At 40.4% G+C, this 17832-nt stretch overlaps 1 protein-coding gene across 3 annotated transcripts in view; it reads right to left on the bottom strand.

Moving 5' to 3' along the window:
- IPO5 (importin 5) overlaps window positions 1–16997 on the bottom strand; it is an 83730-nt gene extending 66733 nt beyond the window's left edge. Inside the window, exons 1-4 of one of the 3 annotated variants that reach the window (XM_038394970.2) lie at window positions 16418–16997; window positions 10957–11037; window positions 1565–1757; window positions 42–144 (exon numbers count right to left, since the gene is read on the bottom strand). In XM_038394970.2, the coding sequence (XP_038250898.1) occupies window positions 42–144; window positions 1565–1757; window positions 10957–11037; window positions 16418–16678 (638 nt within the window). In that variant the 5' untranslated portion in view covers window positions 16679–16997. The remainder of the gene's footprint in view (window positions 1–41; window positions 145–1564; window positions 1758–10956; window positions 11038–16417) is intronic. The other 2 variants (XM_043504701.1, XM_043504700.1) reach the window with 2 other exon arrangements.
- Between the last annotated feature and the right edge of the window lie 835 nt (window positions 16998–17832).

Below are 17832 nucleotides of genomic sequence, written 5' to 3'. Positions count from 1 at the left end.
TTAGCTAAAAACCCAAGTGCACCACCGGTCCAGAAGCATACCAAAAAATATGCAGAGCGGCCTCACGCAGTCCCACATTCTGAGAACTGACAGAATCAAATAAGAACTTCAGACCTTCTGGCCACTGGTTATTGCCATCCTCATCTAGAAAAAAAGTCAAAGGTTTACAGGGCAAATAAATTTTAGGGTGGTTTAAGTTTCAACTACAACTTACAGCAGTTAATATATTACGATATCAGTTGTACAAAGCCTTTGCATACTCTTCTGGCATTCAACTATTAGAACTGTGAGCAAAAGTTAAGTTAGTTGAAATAAGAGCAGCACTTCAACAGGAGCAAACTGGTGCATATTCAGACCGAGTAAAAAAAACAGTACATTTAAAAGTCATGTTTTTTTCAAATAAAATTCCAAACAAAATTAAAATTGCATATGTATAAAGGCCACAGCATAAACTATTCCAGGAATATAAGAAAGGGAAAACAAAAGGAGATGAGTATCTGATAAGCAAACACACTAAGGTACAGAGATCAGCATTTACTCTTATGAAAAAATATTCATATACAAGAATTAATACAGTTGTGCATCAGAGACTTTATTGAAAGAGTCAAGGAAGTGAAATCCTACCCAATCCCAATTATGTTTCCTTAACTGTGCCTTCTACATGGATAACTAGGGCCCTACCAAATTCATGGTCCATTCTAGTCAAGTTCACAGCCATAGGATTTGAAAAGTAGTCAATTTCATGTTTTCAGATGTTTACATCTGAAATTTCAGAGTTCTGTAACTGTGCGGGTCCCGACCCAAAAAGGGATGAGGGGGTGTCAAAAAGTTGTTATAGGGGGGTTGCCATCCTAACTTCTGTGCTACTTTCAGAGCTGGCCTCTAAAGGCAGCTGCCAGGGAGCTTCCTGTAGCTGGGTCTAATCGCCCGTACTGCTGCGACCACCCCAGCCGGGAGCTCCAAGCTGCTAGTCCGAGTTGGGCTGGGGAGGGACAGGACTTGCTCTTCCCCTGCACGGCCACTCTCAGAGGTGAGATCAGACCCACCTCCGAATATTTCCCTCTGCTGCAAGAAGTTCTGCATCTGGGCAGCAGCCCCAGAGCTTCCTGAAGCAAGGTAGCTGGAGGTCAATCTGATCTCCCCCACTCCCCAAGAGTAGCTGTTCAGGGGAAGAGCAAGTCCTGTCTCTTCCCACCCCAGGGACTATTAGCTGGTGCCCAGTGAACACTCCTCTCCCACCTCTCCAAACAAATACATAGGTTTCATGGGGGAGGGCTTATTTCACATTCCATGACACGTTTTTCATGGCCGTGAACTTGGTAGGACCCTATAGATAACAAAGATCAACATAGTACAAACTCAGATCATTAAGTTTGGTTTTAAAGCTGCAATATTTTATATTTAACCATTTTACTTGCACTTCTGTCTAGACTTGCTTTCTTTTAAAAAAAGTTAGCTACTGTTCTTTGAAATTCTTCTTGAGATTAGGAAGCAAAATACAATGCAGATATTTACATATAGGTATGTACATATAGGTAGTGACCACTGCATATACATAATATACCTATTAAATTCCTGGCCAGCTCAGCAACAATGTCACAGATTTTTTTCCTCATACTAGACTGTGTTTCCATCTGAATAATCAACAGCAGTTCACTTTTGATGGCAGTTTGAACATCTGATGAAAGAGCTGGATAGATTTCCTCAAACGCAGAGGACAACAGACGTCGTAGAAGGACAGCTGCCATTTGTCTAGCCTATTGCAAAAAGATATTGTATGTATTACTATGCTTTCCTTGGAAGAAGTCTCAGAAGCAAGGTATTAGTTCTACTCATATGAAATGTTTCACTTTTATACACAACCACCATTTGATAAGCCATTTAATCAAATTATTTACTTGGAAAGAGGATAAGGTGTGTATGTAGTTTAGGTGATGTACATTTGTCAAAAATAAAAAAACTCAATCCTTTCTAAAATGTAAGACTGTCTTTTCACACAGATTTTAGGGTTTTGTTGTTTTTTTGTAAACTAAAACAGAGGTGTCCTAACCTCCCCAAAAGGTGATTTTGCATGATGTATCTCAGCAAATTTTGTACTCTTTTCCCACAAGAATTATAACCTATTAACTTTGATATTCAGATCTAAACATCCCACTCATTTGAACTCCAATACTCCCCCCCCCAGAACTTTTAGCCATTTCCTTAACTTTAAGCACATACTTAAAATCTAATTGAGTGAGCCCAATCAAAAGCCTCTAGCTTCAGAGTCACTGTAAATTGTGAGCAAAAATGACAATAGAAGACAAGTGCTAGTGTCTGAGGGGGAATACAAGTTCTGTTAAATGAAAGGAGCTTTGATTATGTTTAGTAAGTTACACAGTAACTGAATATTCTGTAAAGCAGTGGTTATCAAGCTTTGGTCTGCAGACTCATGGGGGTCCATAGACGACAGAGGTCTGCGAAAGGTTGTCATTACCATAGAACAGTGGTTTTCAACCTGTGGTGTCTAAAATTTCCAAAAGGGTCCACAACTCCATTTGAAATTTTTTTAGGGATCTGCAAATGGAAAAACTACTGCTGTAAAGCAATCTCAGTTATCCAAGGAGTTATGAAGGAACTGTGAACTTAAAGTGTGTTCACAGATGACAGTTTTACCCCACAAAACATCACCATGAGTAGAAATTTGTCATCCATTTTATTAAGAAGATACCTGAATCAACGGTTGCAGCAGAGTTCTTTTTCTGCTCTTTCTGGTTTGGGGAAGCAGCTAGACGCATTTTTCCTTAGTATATATTTTTCAATTATGCCAATTGGATGGATGGATAATTTATATTTTTTTTAGAAATCAAAACCAAAAATCTTTAAAATATCTGAATTTAGATATTTAGAAAGAATCAAAATTACAACTGATATCTAGATAAGATAGGAAGGGGAAAATGGAAGGCAGATATTAATCAAGGCAAAGGGCAGAAGTCCTTAAAGCCTACTAGAGAATTCACTGTACATATTTAATCAGTGAGATGCTCAAATATTATGGTGATGAGAGAATCATACAAATACATAGAAAAGTCAGTCAATTGTCAGTCAATAATGATAAATTAAATACCTATTTGACCATGGTCAAATGTTGCAAACATTCCAGCAAGAATACCCTGAAGAGGGCACTGGTCTATCTTTTTGATTGCACCCTAGCGCCACCTTTTAGCAAGTCTACTTAACTGTTTTGATCACTCATTTTACTAGATGTTAATGCCACCTGCTGGGAACTAACTGAAAGTGGAGCATCTTCATTAGCTAGAATCTTACACAAATAAAGATATACATACATATAATGTTTGTTTTGGAACAGGCCATCAGTATACATGGTAGTTTACAAAACACATTAAACAAGTTAAAATACACAGTCCCCACCCTGAAGAGCTTATAATATGAACTGACTAGTCAAAGATACAGAAATTAACTCAACACATTCATAGGAATAGTGTCGACATGGGGAGGGGGGGAGGCGGAGAAAGCAGCACACTAGGCACTCTGGGATAGAGTTGCTTTGACTTGGATCTGCGCACTGCAGCATGGATGCCAGAGCCTTAGGTTTGAACATGGGTCAGAAAATCCTTAACCTAGGGTTAATGCAGTGTAGACGCTCTCAAGCCCATGGTTCCCTGACACAGGTCAGCTGTCTTGAGTCTCATTAACCTTAGGCTTACATTGCTGTGTAGACATACCCTATGTGATCTGGGAGTTCATAGTTTCCTAGGATGCAGGGGAAACATACGCAAAAATGTTGATTGGCTGGAATCTTCTGAAACAGCAGCAGTTAGAAACAACTGAATGGCTACTGATTGAATTACAAGGGATACTTCATAAACCAGAAAGCATTCCACCATTAGAGACATTATAATGGCATAATAAATTACACAGTCAGGAAAGCTAAAATCATTTGTATGGAAATTTTACTAGACATGGAAAAAACTGTTAAAGCTAACTGTAAGTGTTCCGCTCGGAGTACATGACACCCTGATAAAATGGAGAAACTCTTGGGAGGTTTCCACCTACTGTCAAAGACAGATACTGCAGTGAAACAGCAAGAAAGGGAAATCTAGTCTGCAGCAGAATTTTCTTCAGTGCATTCTCCTATTTCATCTTCAGCAGTAGCATCCTGAACAATGTTTTTTGAGGAAGATAGTGAGATAATGACAAAAAGCGAAGCTAATCCCATTTCTTCATCTTCTAATAAGAACTTTGCTACTTCATCTGCTTCAGCATTGAAAACTACCACCCAGTGGAAAATTCTTCAGATGTTTATCAAATTGATATTAAAAAGTTTTTTGGTCCCATCACCAGAAAAACTTGAACAAATGTTTGCTAGAGGTATTTGTTTGCAGTAAACCATTTCATATATAATTGAAAATCTTTGTATGCTAGCATTGTTTCAATTTACAAAACATCGAGTAGGAAACGGCTTGCAGGAAGTCTTCTGAATGCCAAAATGAGCAGTGTGAAAAAGTTAGTCCTCTTCTTGAGTAAGCGCCTCATGTGTCTAGCGTCTGATGGATGGAGCAACATTCACTATTTCATGTTAACGCCACATGCAGTGTTTTACTCATTCCAATGCATAACTGAGCTTCACCACACAGCCCAATATATTGCTGACCAGTTAAAAAAAAATATAAGACTTGGTAGGTTAGATTCTTATCAGTAAGTGTCAGTAAACATCAATTTCAAACATCAATGAAAAATATTTCCATTGATAATAATCAACATCTACAGATAGGCGAAGTAAGAAAAATGTTCCTTAAGAACTTCAAGACAGTCATTAAATTATTGCCTCACCTGCCCATGATTTCAAACAATTGCAAACAAGTAAAATTGATAAAAATTTTAAAAAGAGTTTAAACCCCAAATTTCATACAACTGTGAAAGTGGAAATGGATAAAAACACTGAAAAAAATCAAGATCAATATTATCCAAAGTTTATAAAAAACATAATTGAATTCTGACAAGATAATGAATAACTTGGATCCCTGGAAGGTTATTTTGGTTGTGACTAACAATGCCGCTAACATGAAAGCTTCTTGAGCACTGGAGACTGAGTATCCACACCGTGTGTTATGGATTTGCTGCCCATATGATGCAGCTTTTCATTGGTTATGTTGCAGATCTGAACATTTTCTCATTACATGTAAAAAGTGAAAAGCATTGCCAATTTTTCCAAAAACAAATGCGTGCCCGCAACCATTTCTGAGCAACATCTAGTACAGCACTTGCCATATCATACTTGAGGAGCATCTTCTATTAAATGTATCAAAAATCTTCAAATATGCAAGATTTCAGTCAGCCACTGCTAAAGGAAGAGCAGCCAGGTGTTCTCCCAGAATAATCTGCACTGTCATTCTTGTCAATCTTTCAGATGCACAACTCAAAATTCACTTCATTGCTTGAACCAATAGCTCAGTTGATTCAGAATACGAAATGATAGTTCTGCATTGTATGAGGAGAAGAACAAGCTCGTGAACATTAAGAAACATCTGTGAGAATACTGAACAAAGTCTACTTACAAAAGCTGAAAATAGAGACAAAATAGTAGCACAGAAAATCAAGTGATCACTCTGGCACAAATGCTGCCTATCTTCTTGATCCATGCTTCCAGGGCCAAGGCCTTGCTGGTAATGACTGATTCAGCATATGACTTCATTGCAGCTGTTGCAAATTTTCAAGGATATACAAATGAACTAACAATTCGGACAGAGGCAGCAAATTATAAAACAAGCAGCTGCCCATTAAGTAATAAGACAATGTGGAGTGCTGTCCCAGGAGTTGAATCAAAATAGTTTGCTCCATGACAGTGAAAAAAGGTTGTGTCCCTGCACTGTAGCTACAGTGGCAGAAGTTATTTTAGTCCTTCTGTGTGCTACTGCAGATGCAAAAACACACCACCACATTGGATGATTTGGGGAATCGTCCTTTCAAAACCTAGAAATAAACTCAACACCTCCACTGCTTGGAAGCTGGTAACAATGTTTCAGGACTAAAAAGGCAAGCTGGGTGAGATAATATCTTTTATTGGACCTACTTTTGTTGGGGAGAGAAACTTTCAAGCTACACAGAGCTTGTCTCCAGGTCTGGGAAAGGTACTATGAGCATCACAGCTAACTACAAGACTGAACAGATAGTTTAGCATAAGCACTTAGCATGTATTCTAGGGGAACATTCATGGTGAATTAGGTGGTAACACCCCTGCAGTCATAGGACAAAAAGGGGCTTAGTGGGTTAGATTGTTGTAATAAGCCATAAATCCACTTGTGGCATTCTGTACCTCAAAGCAGTACTGTGGAACCCCCATATTCATGCCATCATATACTTATGATGCATTTCATATGAAGTATGCCATGTAAGATACCATATGAAAGGTCACGATCTGATGAAACTGTTCTGCCCAAATGTGTATATATTAGTGTGTATCAAGTTATGAGATTTAGCTGCATGGTTGTTACTGAAATAGGTTGTAAGTTTGTTAGGGACATACCAGAAAAGGCAAACTGCTCCCAGAGGGGTGCTCAATGACCATTAATCAGCAGGGGAGTTGTAATCAATGGATTTACAATTCAATAACAGTTGCACAAGACCAGGGGGACTGCTCAGCCCAGTAACTCAGCAAAGCCTGCCACGACATGTCTGGGTAAGTGTCTTCTAGGTACATGGACTAAGGATATAAAATAGGGAACAAAGCAGCATTCCTTTGCCTTTCTCCTCCCCCACTTATGCTGGAAGCAACAAAAATCCTGAGAAGACAAGAACTTCATCTGAGGAGATTGGTCCAGGCTTCTTGGAGAAGTCTGTGTATTAAGAATGTAACATCCAGGGAGTGAGAAAACCGCTTGCTCTAAATAATGCCTAGGCTAATAAGTTAAGATTTAGACTATGCACTTTTATTTTCTTTGGTAAATATCTGAACTTTTATGCCTACCACTTACAACCTTTCTTTCTATAGTTAATAAATTTGTTTATATTTTATCTAAAACTGTGGTTTGGTTGAAGCGCGTAGGAAATGTCAGCTCAGGTACAAAGGCTGGTATATGTCCTCTCCATATTGAGGGAGGGGCAGACTGAGTAATAAACTTCCGCTGGTCAGGCTTCTGACCAGCGCAAGACAGTATAGTCTGCGGGGTGCCAGGCTAGGGAGCTGGGGGGAACTGGCTGGTGCCTTTCTCTGTGTGATTCATGAGTGCTTTAGGAGCATTTATGCAATCTAACTGGGTGTGGGGCTCCACATGCTCTAGTGTTGGGCGATAGCAACACCTATAGGGGTTTGCTGCTTGTCACTAACAAAGCATTGAGAGAGAGCCCAAGCTGGAGAGTTAAGGGGGCACAGTGGTACCCCCGTGCCAGGCTGTACCCTGGGGATCCCACCACAACAGTGTCTTTATTTAAGATCACAATTTTTACTGTCATACAAGATTATGAATTTAAACTCCCAGGCTTGTCTTTTGAAAGTGTTGTGCAGTGTTCCTTTGAGGATGAGGACTGATAGGTTAGATAGAGAGATCACTTTCAACTTGTCTCTCAATATCCTTGGACTGACAAAGTTACAATATCACTGTACATATCAAGACTAGATTAAGATTAGAAAAAAACGGCAGATGAAGAGTTGACTGAATATGCATCAAATGGAGGAGATTTTGATGATAAAGATATTGACGAAGCAGTTGAAGCTGATAATGTAAAGCAAGATAATTGAAGGGTTGCTCTGCTGCCTACCTAGCACAAGTGCATTTAAAAATGACTCAGTTGCTGTGTCTTATTTCTACTTAGGTTTTTTTTTCCCTCTAACCGTTCAGCCTTGAATAAAGTTCACTTGTAAATACTAAACTAACTTTGCTAAAAAAAATGATAATTCTTTCACTTTTTAGAAAGTAATTTCACTGTGCTTCACATTTGTCTCAATTGAAATAACTCCGTTAAGTAATTTGTTTTTGTAATTAGGCATAAATATCTAAAGCTAAACCTACTGGAGATCAAAGTTTTTTTTCCCCCCTTACTGTTGTTGTTCTAATAAATTAGTCCTTTAAAATCTTTGACTATTAAAATCTTGACACAAGACATCGTTTGACCAATATTTGACTTGTCAACTGACCAATTATTTTCAACCCTACAAATATATACGCAAAGATAAATTAAGAAAGAAAGATGAAGCCAATACAAATATTTAGCTCCTAACCATTTTCATAAGTAGATCTCAAACCTTCTTTATAAAGAAGGTTTAAGTATTATCACCCCCATTTTAAAAGATGGGGAAACTGAGGTGTAAGGTCACACCACCAGGCCAGAGGCAGAACCAGAACAGAGTCCAGGTCTCCCAGGTCCCAGTCTAGTGCTTTGCCCCACACTGCTTCAGAAATAAGCTATTATGTTGATGGGTGCTAGAGACACTCCTAAAACAGAATTAATGTGTTACTACGTTGCTCATTCATGCATGCAACTAAATAGGACCCACTTTGGATTCACAGACATCCATATTCATTGGGGAATCTGACAAGAATTTCAGGGGGGAATGTATTTTCATAACTCAATCCTTTATTCTGTAAAGAAAAAAATCCACAAATACATAAAATCCATAACTGGATCAAACAAGATCCTGCCTGGGGATCCAGTATTCTAAGATTACAATATCCTTAGTTGTTGAAACCAGTAATCCAAGATCCATTAGCCAACAGAGTGCACAATGAGGATGACTTATGAAATATTCATCCCCTTTAAAAAAAGAAGATTACTAGAACCAGTAGCATCAAAGATGAAACTAAAAAGAGGAAACTGGCACAAGCATGCACAGAGGGGGAAGAAGGTGGGCCTGAACATTTAGTGGTAGCATCCTGAAGCCTCAGCAAAAGTCCCTTCTAAACAAAAAATTGGGGCAGGAACTCCCGTAAACGTTAATTTTTTTCTTTAAAATGTCAGCATACTATCTAAAGGACTTCACATTAATTTTTAAAAATATCTGTCAATTAAAAAAATTGACTGTAGGGTCCATTTAAAAGTGAGGAAACTATTTCTCATTCTATTGTTCTTTAACTGTTTTCAACCATCATTTGTTTTGTTTTTTAAATTACTTTTTGTAGTCAAGCAAAAGTTATATGTACCCTCAACTCCACACTAAAATTTGATAAATAACTACCTTAGAAGATACTAAATATGGATTCAAAATAATCAGGACATTATACATAGCTTTGAAGATCTAAAGGACTAACATTAGCTAATTAATGCTCACCACATCCCTTAGAGAGTGAAAGTATTATTCTTATTTTAAAGGTGGGGCAAAGTGCTGTTACTCCCCCAAAGCCACAAGGCTGGTCAGCAGCAGGACTCTGGAGTTCCTGAAAACCCAAGACCACCCTGATTCTTGCCAATTTTACCTTTTTTAAATTAGAGAGTTGAAAAGCAATACAATAATACTTTGTGTAGAACATAATCAAGTGGGACTTTATAAGCATAAGTTTAGACAAATAACATGAAAGCTGCTCAATCTGCAGTAGTTCTCCAATTGTATATACAAATATGACATCTAGAGCCCAAGACAACTTTCTGAAGGAAAAGATTGCAAAGTACCTTATTTTCCCTGACAGATATAAATGCATAAAAGAGGGTTCCACAATTTTCTGAAATTAGAAGACATTTCTGATGCACAAGGCTTTAAGCATCTCTGATCTTGGACAAGAATTAAGCATCCTCAGCTTTATGCAGCTAGCCATTCGCAATAATAGATTCAGACTTCCAAGATGCTTAGTTCTTGTCCAAAATCAGAGGTGCTTAATATTGAGAGAGATTGTAAAAGGAAGGTGGTTTAGCATCTGGGAGATTAGCAGTATTATTAAATACATCAAGTCTTTAAGCTGTCAGGGAAAAATGTGATATATATAAAGGGGATCATTGCCTGACCAGGATAACACTGCTGCTCTCATGTTTATCTTCCAATATTTATAGAGGAATTCTAAACGATATCAAACATCTTTTCATGATTCAGCAACAACTTTGCAATTAAAACTGCATATTGAAAAATTAAGTACTCTCATTTCTAAAATGATTTTGAGTTTTCTGATGTTAAGTTAGCAGTTCTCCACTTTAGATGTCCAGGTGTCTAAGGATAAGTACTTGTAATATTAATTACTTCTGAACTGCAGGATATTCTGTAATGTGCAAACACTCCCAAACAAAGTGAGTACCTGAGACACACTTTGTACATTTTTTTACGTTACAGTACACAAGCCAACTTCATTTAGTGTTTGATAGTTACCAAACCCAAGTTCTAAACTAATGCCAGTCTTTCTGATCAGTTATAGGAATTTTTTTCCCCCAGTAGAGCACAAAATATATGTGAATAGTTAACACTTTAACAACACCTTTCCCTCATGGTCAGCTACCTTAAAAGTAGTCAAACAGAACTTAAGCAATTCACTTTTTGTCTAAGAAACATTAGAAATTTCAGTCCAAGGGTTACACTTAAAAACAGGGCCTTTGAAAGTAGTAATTTGTCAGCCATAGCTATAGGTGACACTACTGTAATACGCACATACATTCATGTAATAAATATTGTGGATAAGCTTTTCTAGGAAAAAGGACTATTTGTTATTTCAGCTGAGATAACGTACACACAGGAAGCAAGGCAGGTACAGGTAGCCACTGTAAATCCCCAAAACAGAATTAGTAATTAGGAAACTTAAGACAATGTATAACAAATCCACTGATACATACAATGAACTACACATGAATGAAATCTAAACCCAGCTCTTCCTAAATGTGCTGAATTCAGCACAACTCACTATAGAAAAACAATGCCAGATTTGTCACTCAGTCACTCATCCCTGCAATGAAACAGCTCACACACACACCCTTCCTCCAAACCCTTACCTCCCCCTCCCAGTAACCTTCTGAACACTTTGCAGAATGATTCTTAAAACAAACCTCCTCAGCAGCAGCAGCATTCCTAATGGCTTGTAAAAGGAATGTGATCTTGGACTGGCCTGGGATAGTCTCATATGTTTCCTACACATAAAGAAAAGAGTAGAGGTTACTACCAGCAAGTTACTGCTGGAAAACATACAAGTGGCATTAACATTTAGAACCTTAATTGCTCCAGTTGGAGAATCCATTACAAATTATTAAACAAAACGATAGTACATCATATACATAAAATTAAGTTGACAAAGTACATTGTGACAAATGTTGTAAATATTTGGAATATTCTGTAAAATTAAAAAAGGCTTGGCAATATGAAATCTTACCTCCTGAGAGCTGGAAGCAAATTGCCTTATACAGTTTCAGAGATTGTATTGTATCTCTAACGCAGGCTTGTAATGAAGATTTATTTCAAAGACCTAAGTTAAGACTGGGATCAAATATCAGAAGCTTTTGTAGACAGAAGAATAATGTGACCCAAGTGTGAATTTTCAACTGATATTTCAGATATGTGAGCAAGTTTTATTTATAAGAATGCACTTAATCTTTGTAGTAAGATTTTTCAGAAAGAAAAGTTAATACCTTTAAAATATTTTACCCATTTTTCCACTCAAATTCTAACCAAGTTCACATGTATAAACACCCAACACAAACTTTTAGATAACTTCTGCTCAAAATACAAACCTGTTCTCATCAACCCCATTCCCAACAAATCTATCTGTGACTCCTCTCCACAACTACAGTCCAAACTCTTGTCCCTTCAGTCTAAACCAGTGGTTCTCAAATTTTTTGTATTGGTGACCCCTTTCACACAGAGTGCCATCTCCCTTATAAATTAAAAGCACAGCATTTAAATAATGTTCAATATAAAAAATAAGTTCATAACCCTATTTAAAATGAATTTACCTTTCTCACAGCTTTTAAATTGAAACACATTTTTTATTGAATTGTTATATGCAGAAAAGTTGTGGGTTTTTTTTGTTAGTTTATACTGGGGGAGCTCATGAAGAAACTCACCACTTTTCACAATAGATTTAGCATCCCACTGCCAACCTTACTGACTTCTATGCTGCTGCTGGAGGTGGTGGTGCCTTCAGAACTGGGCAACTACTCCCACCCCCAAATTCGTACTCTGAACTCCTACTGACTTCCCCCTTTCTAGAGGAGAACCTCAAAATTACAAGTACCTCAGGAACCAAGATGGCAAACAGTCCTGTGGCAACTTAGAGACTAACAGACGTATTGGAGCATGAGCTTTCATGGGTGAATACCTACTTCATCAGGAACTAAGGTTATTTGTTACTCTGAAATGTTCATAAGTCTGAACATTATGGTTGTTCTTTCAAAAGTTTACAACTGAACATTGACTTAATACAGCTTTGAAACTTTACTATGCAGAAGAAATATGCTGCTTTTCCTATTTTTTTTTTTAGTAGTTTACTTTTAACAGTACTGTAGTTCCTTTTTTTTTTTGGTCTCTGCTGCTACCTAACTGCATACTTCTGGTTCCAAATGAGGTGTGTGGTTGACTGGTCAGTTCGTAATTCTGACACTACAGAAGTTCTACTGTACTACATTAGGGTCAAGCTTCTTGTCCTCACTTTAATGGCCTTTAAATAACTCTAACCCTCCTTTTTTTGATTCTTCATACATCTCCCATCCACCCCCATCTCACCAGTGCACCAACCTCCACTGCCCATTTGCCCACTTAACCTACAACCATCTTGATATTTTCTTTCACACCACCCCTTGTATGTGCAATGCCCTCCTTGAACTGTAAAACCAGTACAATCCTTCTTCAAATCTCCCATTTCTACTGTGCTGCTCTAAAAAAGTTGCCAACTAAAAACATGGAGGAAGTTCATGGGAAAAAGAAATATTTAAATTACTATTGTTTTACTCTTCACATTACTTGTTTTTAGATTGTGAGCTTTTTTATTCTATAATCCACATTTGCTGCCCACCCTCCACCCCAGTCTTACTGGAGAATATTCGAATGACAATCTTAGAAGCAGCAAGACAAATACATTAGCAGACTTGTCAAATGTAAACTAGAGAGATCCAAATTCTAAGGGAGGAAATATTATGGAGTTTGGTTTGCAGTCAATGAACATAACTGTCCATTATTCTTTGAGACTGGATGAAAAAAGTGAAGGAACCAGTTTTTAAAAAGCAAGATGATTTGAGTCAATTGTGTAAGTGTTGCAAAGTATTATAACAGTACGTTATCAGTTTGGGACAGGTACATTTTCCTGAGATTTTGAATTAAATAGGTTTTTAAACCGTACACACTATTCAGAAGACTAACATAGTATCAAGCACCTGAATTTTGCTGTGCAACCAATCTCAAGCAGTTCTCATGCCCTCTTTAAAAGGTTCCAGTTTGATTTAAGAGTTTAGTTCTAACAGCTATTACTACTCAGTAGTAACACAGTAGAAAGTCATTAATGAGAGGGAAAGTGACTGCACGGATTACTAAATTTTGCATGTTTGTAAGCTTGGTGCATTAAAATGTACTTTTCATTTGTAACATTAGTGTTATAAATATTTAGAACACTAACCAGTTAATCCTCAACATTCCTTTGAGATAATTATTCCCATCTGTACAGACAGAGAAATGGTGGCATAAAGTTCTCAAGTGACTTACCTGAGCCACATAGCAACTCAGTGGGAAAGCTGGTACTAGTACTCAAAAGTTCTAGTTATTCATGATACATAGTATATCAAAAAGGGTACAGTTGTGTATTTTATTAAATAGATTTAATAAAAAGCTTTTGATATTGTCTTTAAGGGTTTACTAGGTTTGCACATTAGCTAAATAGTACCATTCTACACCAATTTCAAGCCACTGACACCTGATATTAGTGCAACTAACTTGAAACACTGTATGTAATCACGCTTTATTTACAAAGGCTGAAGATACCTAGGCTGGCTAAATTCTGGAACAATGAATTCTAAGAGAGCAGTCATAAGAGATTCAACAAGCAACTAAGTACTAGTTCCTGCATTTATTTGAAACGGCTGTACTTCAGAGGTTCTGGAATTTAAGAACAAGTGTCATACTGGGGCTCAAGAATGAAAAGGATTTGTGTACTTGTGTCTAAGCTATAAATAAATATTCATAAATTAAGGATTTGTTCCAAAGAACATACAGCCATTTTCCAGGGTAGTATTATGGTCATATTAAGCACTTAACTAATTGACATTAATGAGATTTCTGTATAGAGCAAGAATACACTTGCTCTATACTTTTCCCTGGAATATGCTTTCTCTGTACTTTTATGCTTGCTATATACACTTGTTCTATACTTTTTCCTGGAATATACTTAATGTCACTTAAAAATCTACCTATTAGAATTAATCAAAATCTTGACCTTAAAAGTAAACTAGCTATAATATGCAAACCAGAAACATCATTCACTGGAGTATACTACTCTAAATGTATTTTCACAGTTACCTGAACTCTTAGTAACCAGTTAGGTAGAGGAATTTTTAACTGTTTGAACTAAAACTAAATATTGCAAGATTAGAAATCATAATTTTAGGACAGAAATAAATTAATGGTAAACGTATTAGGAAAAAGATATTCTAAAAATTCACAAGAGAAACATTGCTCATTCCCAAGCAAAAGCATTTTTGGAGAGAGTATTTTTGGACAAATTAATTTTTAAGACAGTACAGATTAAGTCATTTATAATTAAACTTTGGGAAGAGAAATTTGTTTTAGGAACAAGAAACCAAATACTCATTATCCAACTATTTCCATTATGTCTAGACGAAAGAGAAATCAAACAGAGTTCAATGTACCTAAATAAAAAAAGTACATGGTATTACTCTGTTTGTATTTGAATACAAAAGCAACACACAGTGTTCAACAGTTTGGTATAGTCAGTCATATCTAATAGGTATTTTTGTTTTGATTGACTACATGTGTATCAACTGTACATTCGTCAATTCCCACGTGAAGTCAAAACAAACTTTTCACAAAGAAAACTATACAAGCTAAAAATTTTATTTATCCCTTTCTAAAAAGGATTTTATAAAACTGTTATTATACAATTTTACACTATCTTTTAATGTTGCTTTAATACATTGTGCAACAAATATATTTTCTCAATTTTTTTAAAACCTAATTCGTGCACAAATGCAATTTTGCTATACTTCTGGGCATCAAAATGGGAAAAATCAAGTTGCACAATTATGTCTTTACAGTCTATATTTTAACCACTACATTTCAGAATGTGGGAGCATCATTTGCTGCTTCACTGTAAATCTGGTGGTTTTGCTACCTACAAACAGTTTTCAACTTCAATGTGGTCTTAATATGTATGACCAGAAAGAAAAATAATCAGACTGAGTTTTCACTTTAGTATGGAGGAAAAAAACGGGATTATTCCTTATGAAAGAATGTGCTGAACTCTGCTGACCGCTAAAACAACGAGAGATAAAAGACCCAGCACAGCCATCCAATAGGAATTCATGGTCTAAACCAGACGCTGGTATTTAATTCAATAGAAGAGAGATTTCCCATTAGGTTGACAATAATGACTCTTAAGTGGGGGGGGGGTGAGGGAGAGGAGAGAATTAGCCAAGTTTACTAATTACAAAACATTTTCGCTGAAGCGACACGTGAAAAGTTTTGGCTGATAATAACGTTCACCATGTAGAAAAGGCTTCGTTTAGGAGAACCTCACCGAGATGCTACCGGCCCTCCACAGACGACCAATTCTGAAGTGAGAGACGATGACTACACCCCAAAAGGGGACCACGAAGAGTTAAGCAAGACTCTCAAAGGGGCGTCTCCTCAGGAGCGAGACACGCGCGCACAGGGGGACAGCACCCGGAGGACAGACAAGACACGGCTGCCGGAAGAGCTCCCGGGTGCAAAGCCCTGGATGGGGCGAGCTGAGTGAATCGCTCCTATTTGCGTCTCTCAGCCCGGGCCTCATCCTAGAGCACAGCCCCTCCCGGCGCTTCACCATGTCAGCAGTTCCCGCTAACTCCCTCCGCAACCTCCCCTCCCCCACGGGCAGGTCACGGACGCGGGGCCGGGACCCGCTCTCGGTGCCTCGCCACGCCGAGGGAGCTGCCCCGCCTTGTATCTGGGGCAGACTCCGACAGCCGCAGAGCAGCCCGGGCAGAGGGTGACCGCCAGGGACACCAACCGCGGAGGCCCCCGGCCCTGCGAGGCCTGAGGGGGAGCAGCGCGGCCACACACGCGCCGAGGCGGCGGCGGCGGCGGCGCAGGCCCCGGGGGAGGGGAGGGGCCGACCCTCGGACAGTTGCCATTTGAACCCGCCCCCGAACTAACGGCCGAAACGGCCTCCGCGGCCAGAGCGGACCAGCCGCGTCCGCGAGTCACCCCTCCAGCTGCTGCTCACACGTGGGGCTGGGCCAGCCCCGCTGCCTGCTCCCCTCCGGCGGCTCCGGGAGGCTGACAGGCCAGGGCGGGGCGGGCGTCCCTCACCTCGGCCTGTTTGCGGACCGTATTGTCCGGGCTCAGCAGGTTGCCCAAGAGAAGGTAGAACTGCTGCTGCTGCTGCTGCTGCTCCGCCGCCGCCGCCGCCATTGCTGCGAGAGGGAAAGAGAGACAGAGACCGGCCGGGCAGGGGAGGGGAGGGGGAGCCGGCCGCGCACCTACTGAAAGGAGGCGGAACTGCCACAGCCGCGCTCTTGTCCGAGCTTCTCTCACGGCCCGTCCCCCTCCGCCCCGCTCCGGAGCGCCCATTGGTTGTAGACAGAAGCGGCTTCCTCTCTGATTGGTCCGTGGCCCACGTCGAGCTGCTGATTGGGGGAAACCTACCGCCCTCTGACTGGGGCCTCTCCTCTTTTATAATGGGGCCGCTTCCAAACGAGAGGACGAGGCGAGAGAAGTAGTCATTGGCGGAAGCCTCTGACAGCCCCATTGTGATTGGTCAATGGTGGGGTTGCATGGCGGAGGGAGGGAGAATAGAGCGTGTACGCGCTTAATGGGCGGGGGAAGGGAGGAGAGGGAAAGCGCGGGAGATCCGGGGCGCCTCCCCCTGTTGTGCCCCTGCTCTCACTCCGGTGAGGTGCTGACCCCTTCTCCTGCCGATGGCTTGGGCAAATCTCCGCCCCTCCGCGCTGCTGGTCTCTGCCCGTCCTCAGGGATGGGGGTGGGGGGCTGCGGGGGAGGGGAGCCCCAAGGAACGGCCCTGCCTACTGGGAAGTGTCAGCCACAACCTCCCCTGAGAGGGGGTGGCAGCATCTCTGCCTCCCCAGTAACACCAAGTGGGGATCACACGGCCCCATGTCCCTGCCTCCCCCATGATAGGCGGGGTCACACAACCCCACATCCCTACCCCCCCCCCCCACACTGACTGGAGGGAATCAAGGGGCCCCATGTCTCTCTGCCCCCACCATGACGGGGTCATACAACCCCACAATCCTACCAGTGTTCCCTCTATTATTTCATGTCCACGTGTGGAATGAATTTTGTTATGTGCACCAATATGGAGGTGATGTGTGACATATCACCTCCATATTGGTGCACATAACAAAATTCATGTGGTGGAGTAGTGCCGAGGGGTTTGGAGTGTAGGAGGGGCTCAGGGCTGGGGCAGAGAGTTGGTGTGTGTGGGGGGGTGAGGTCTCTGGCATGGGGCCGGCAATTAGGGGATCAGGGTGCAGGAGAGGGATCAGGGTTGTGGCAGAGTGTTGGATGTAGCGGATGAAGGCTCCGGCTAGGGGTGAAGGCTCTGGGGTGTAGCCGGGGATGAGGGTTTTGGGGTGCAGGCTGCCCCAAGGCTGCGGTAGAGAGAGGACTCCCCACCACCTTCCCTCGCCGCAGCACTTTGGGGATGGGGGAGATGTGCCTCTCCCTGGCCACAGCAGCTGTGGCCGGGCTGGTCTGGGCCAGTG

Source organism: Dermochelys coriacea, chromosome 1 (genome assembly GCF_009764565.3).
Source record: "Dermochelys coriacea isolate rDerCor1 chromosome 1, rDerCor1.pri.v4, whole genome shotgun sequence".
NCBI classification, from domain to species: Eukaryota; Metazoa; Chordata; order Testudines; family Dermochelyidae; genus Dermochelys; species Dermochelys coriacea.
The sequence above is the reverse complement of the archived record's forward strand: the minus strand, read 5'-3'. Positions and strand labels throughout refer to the sequence as shown.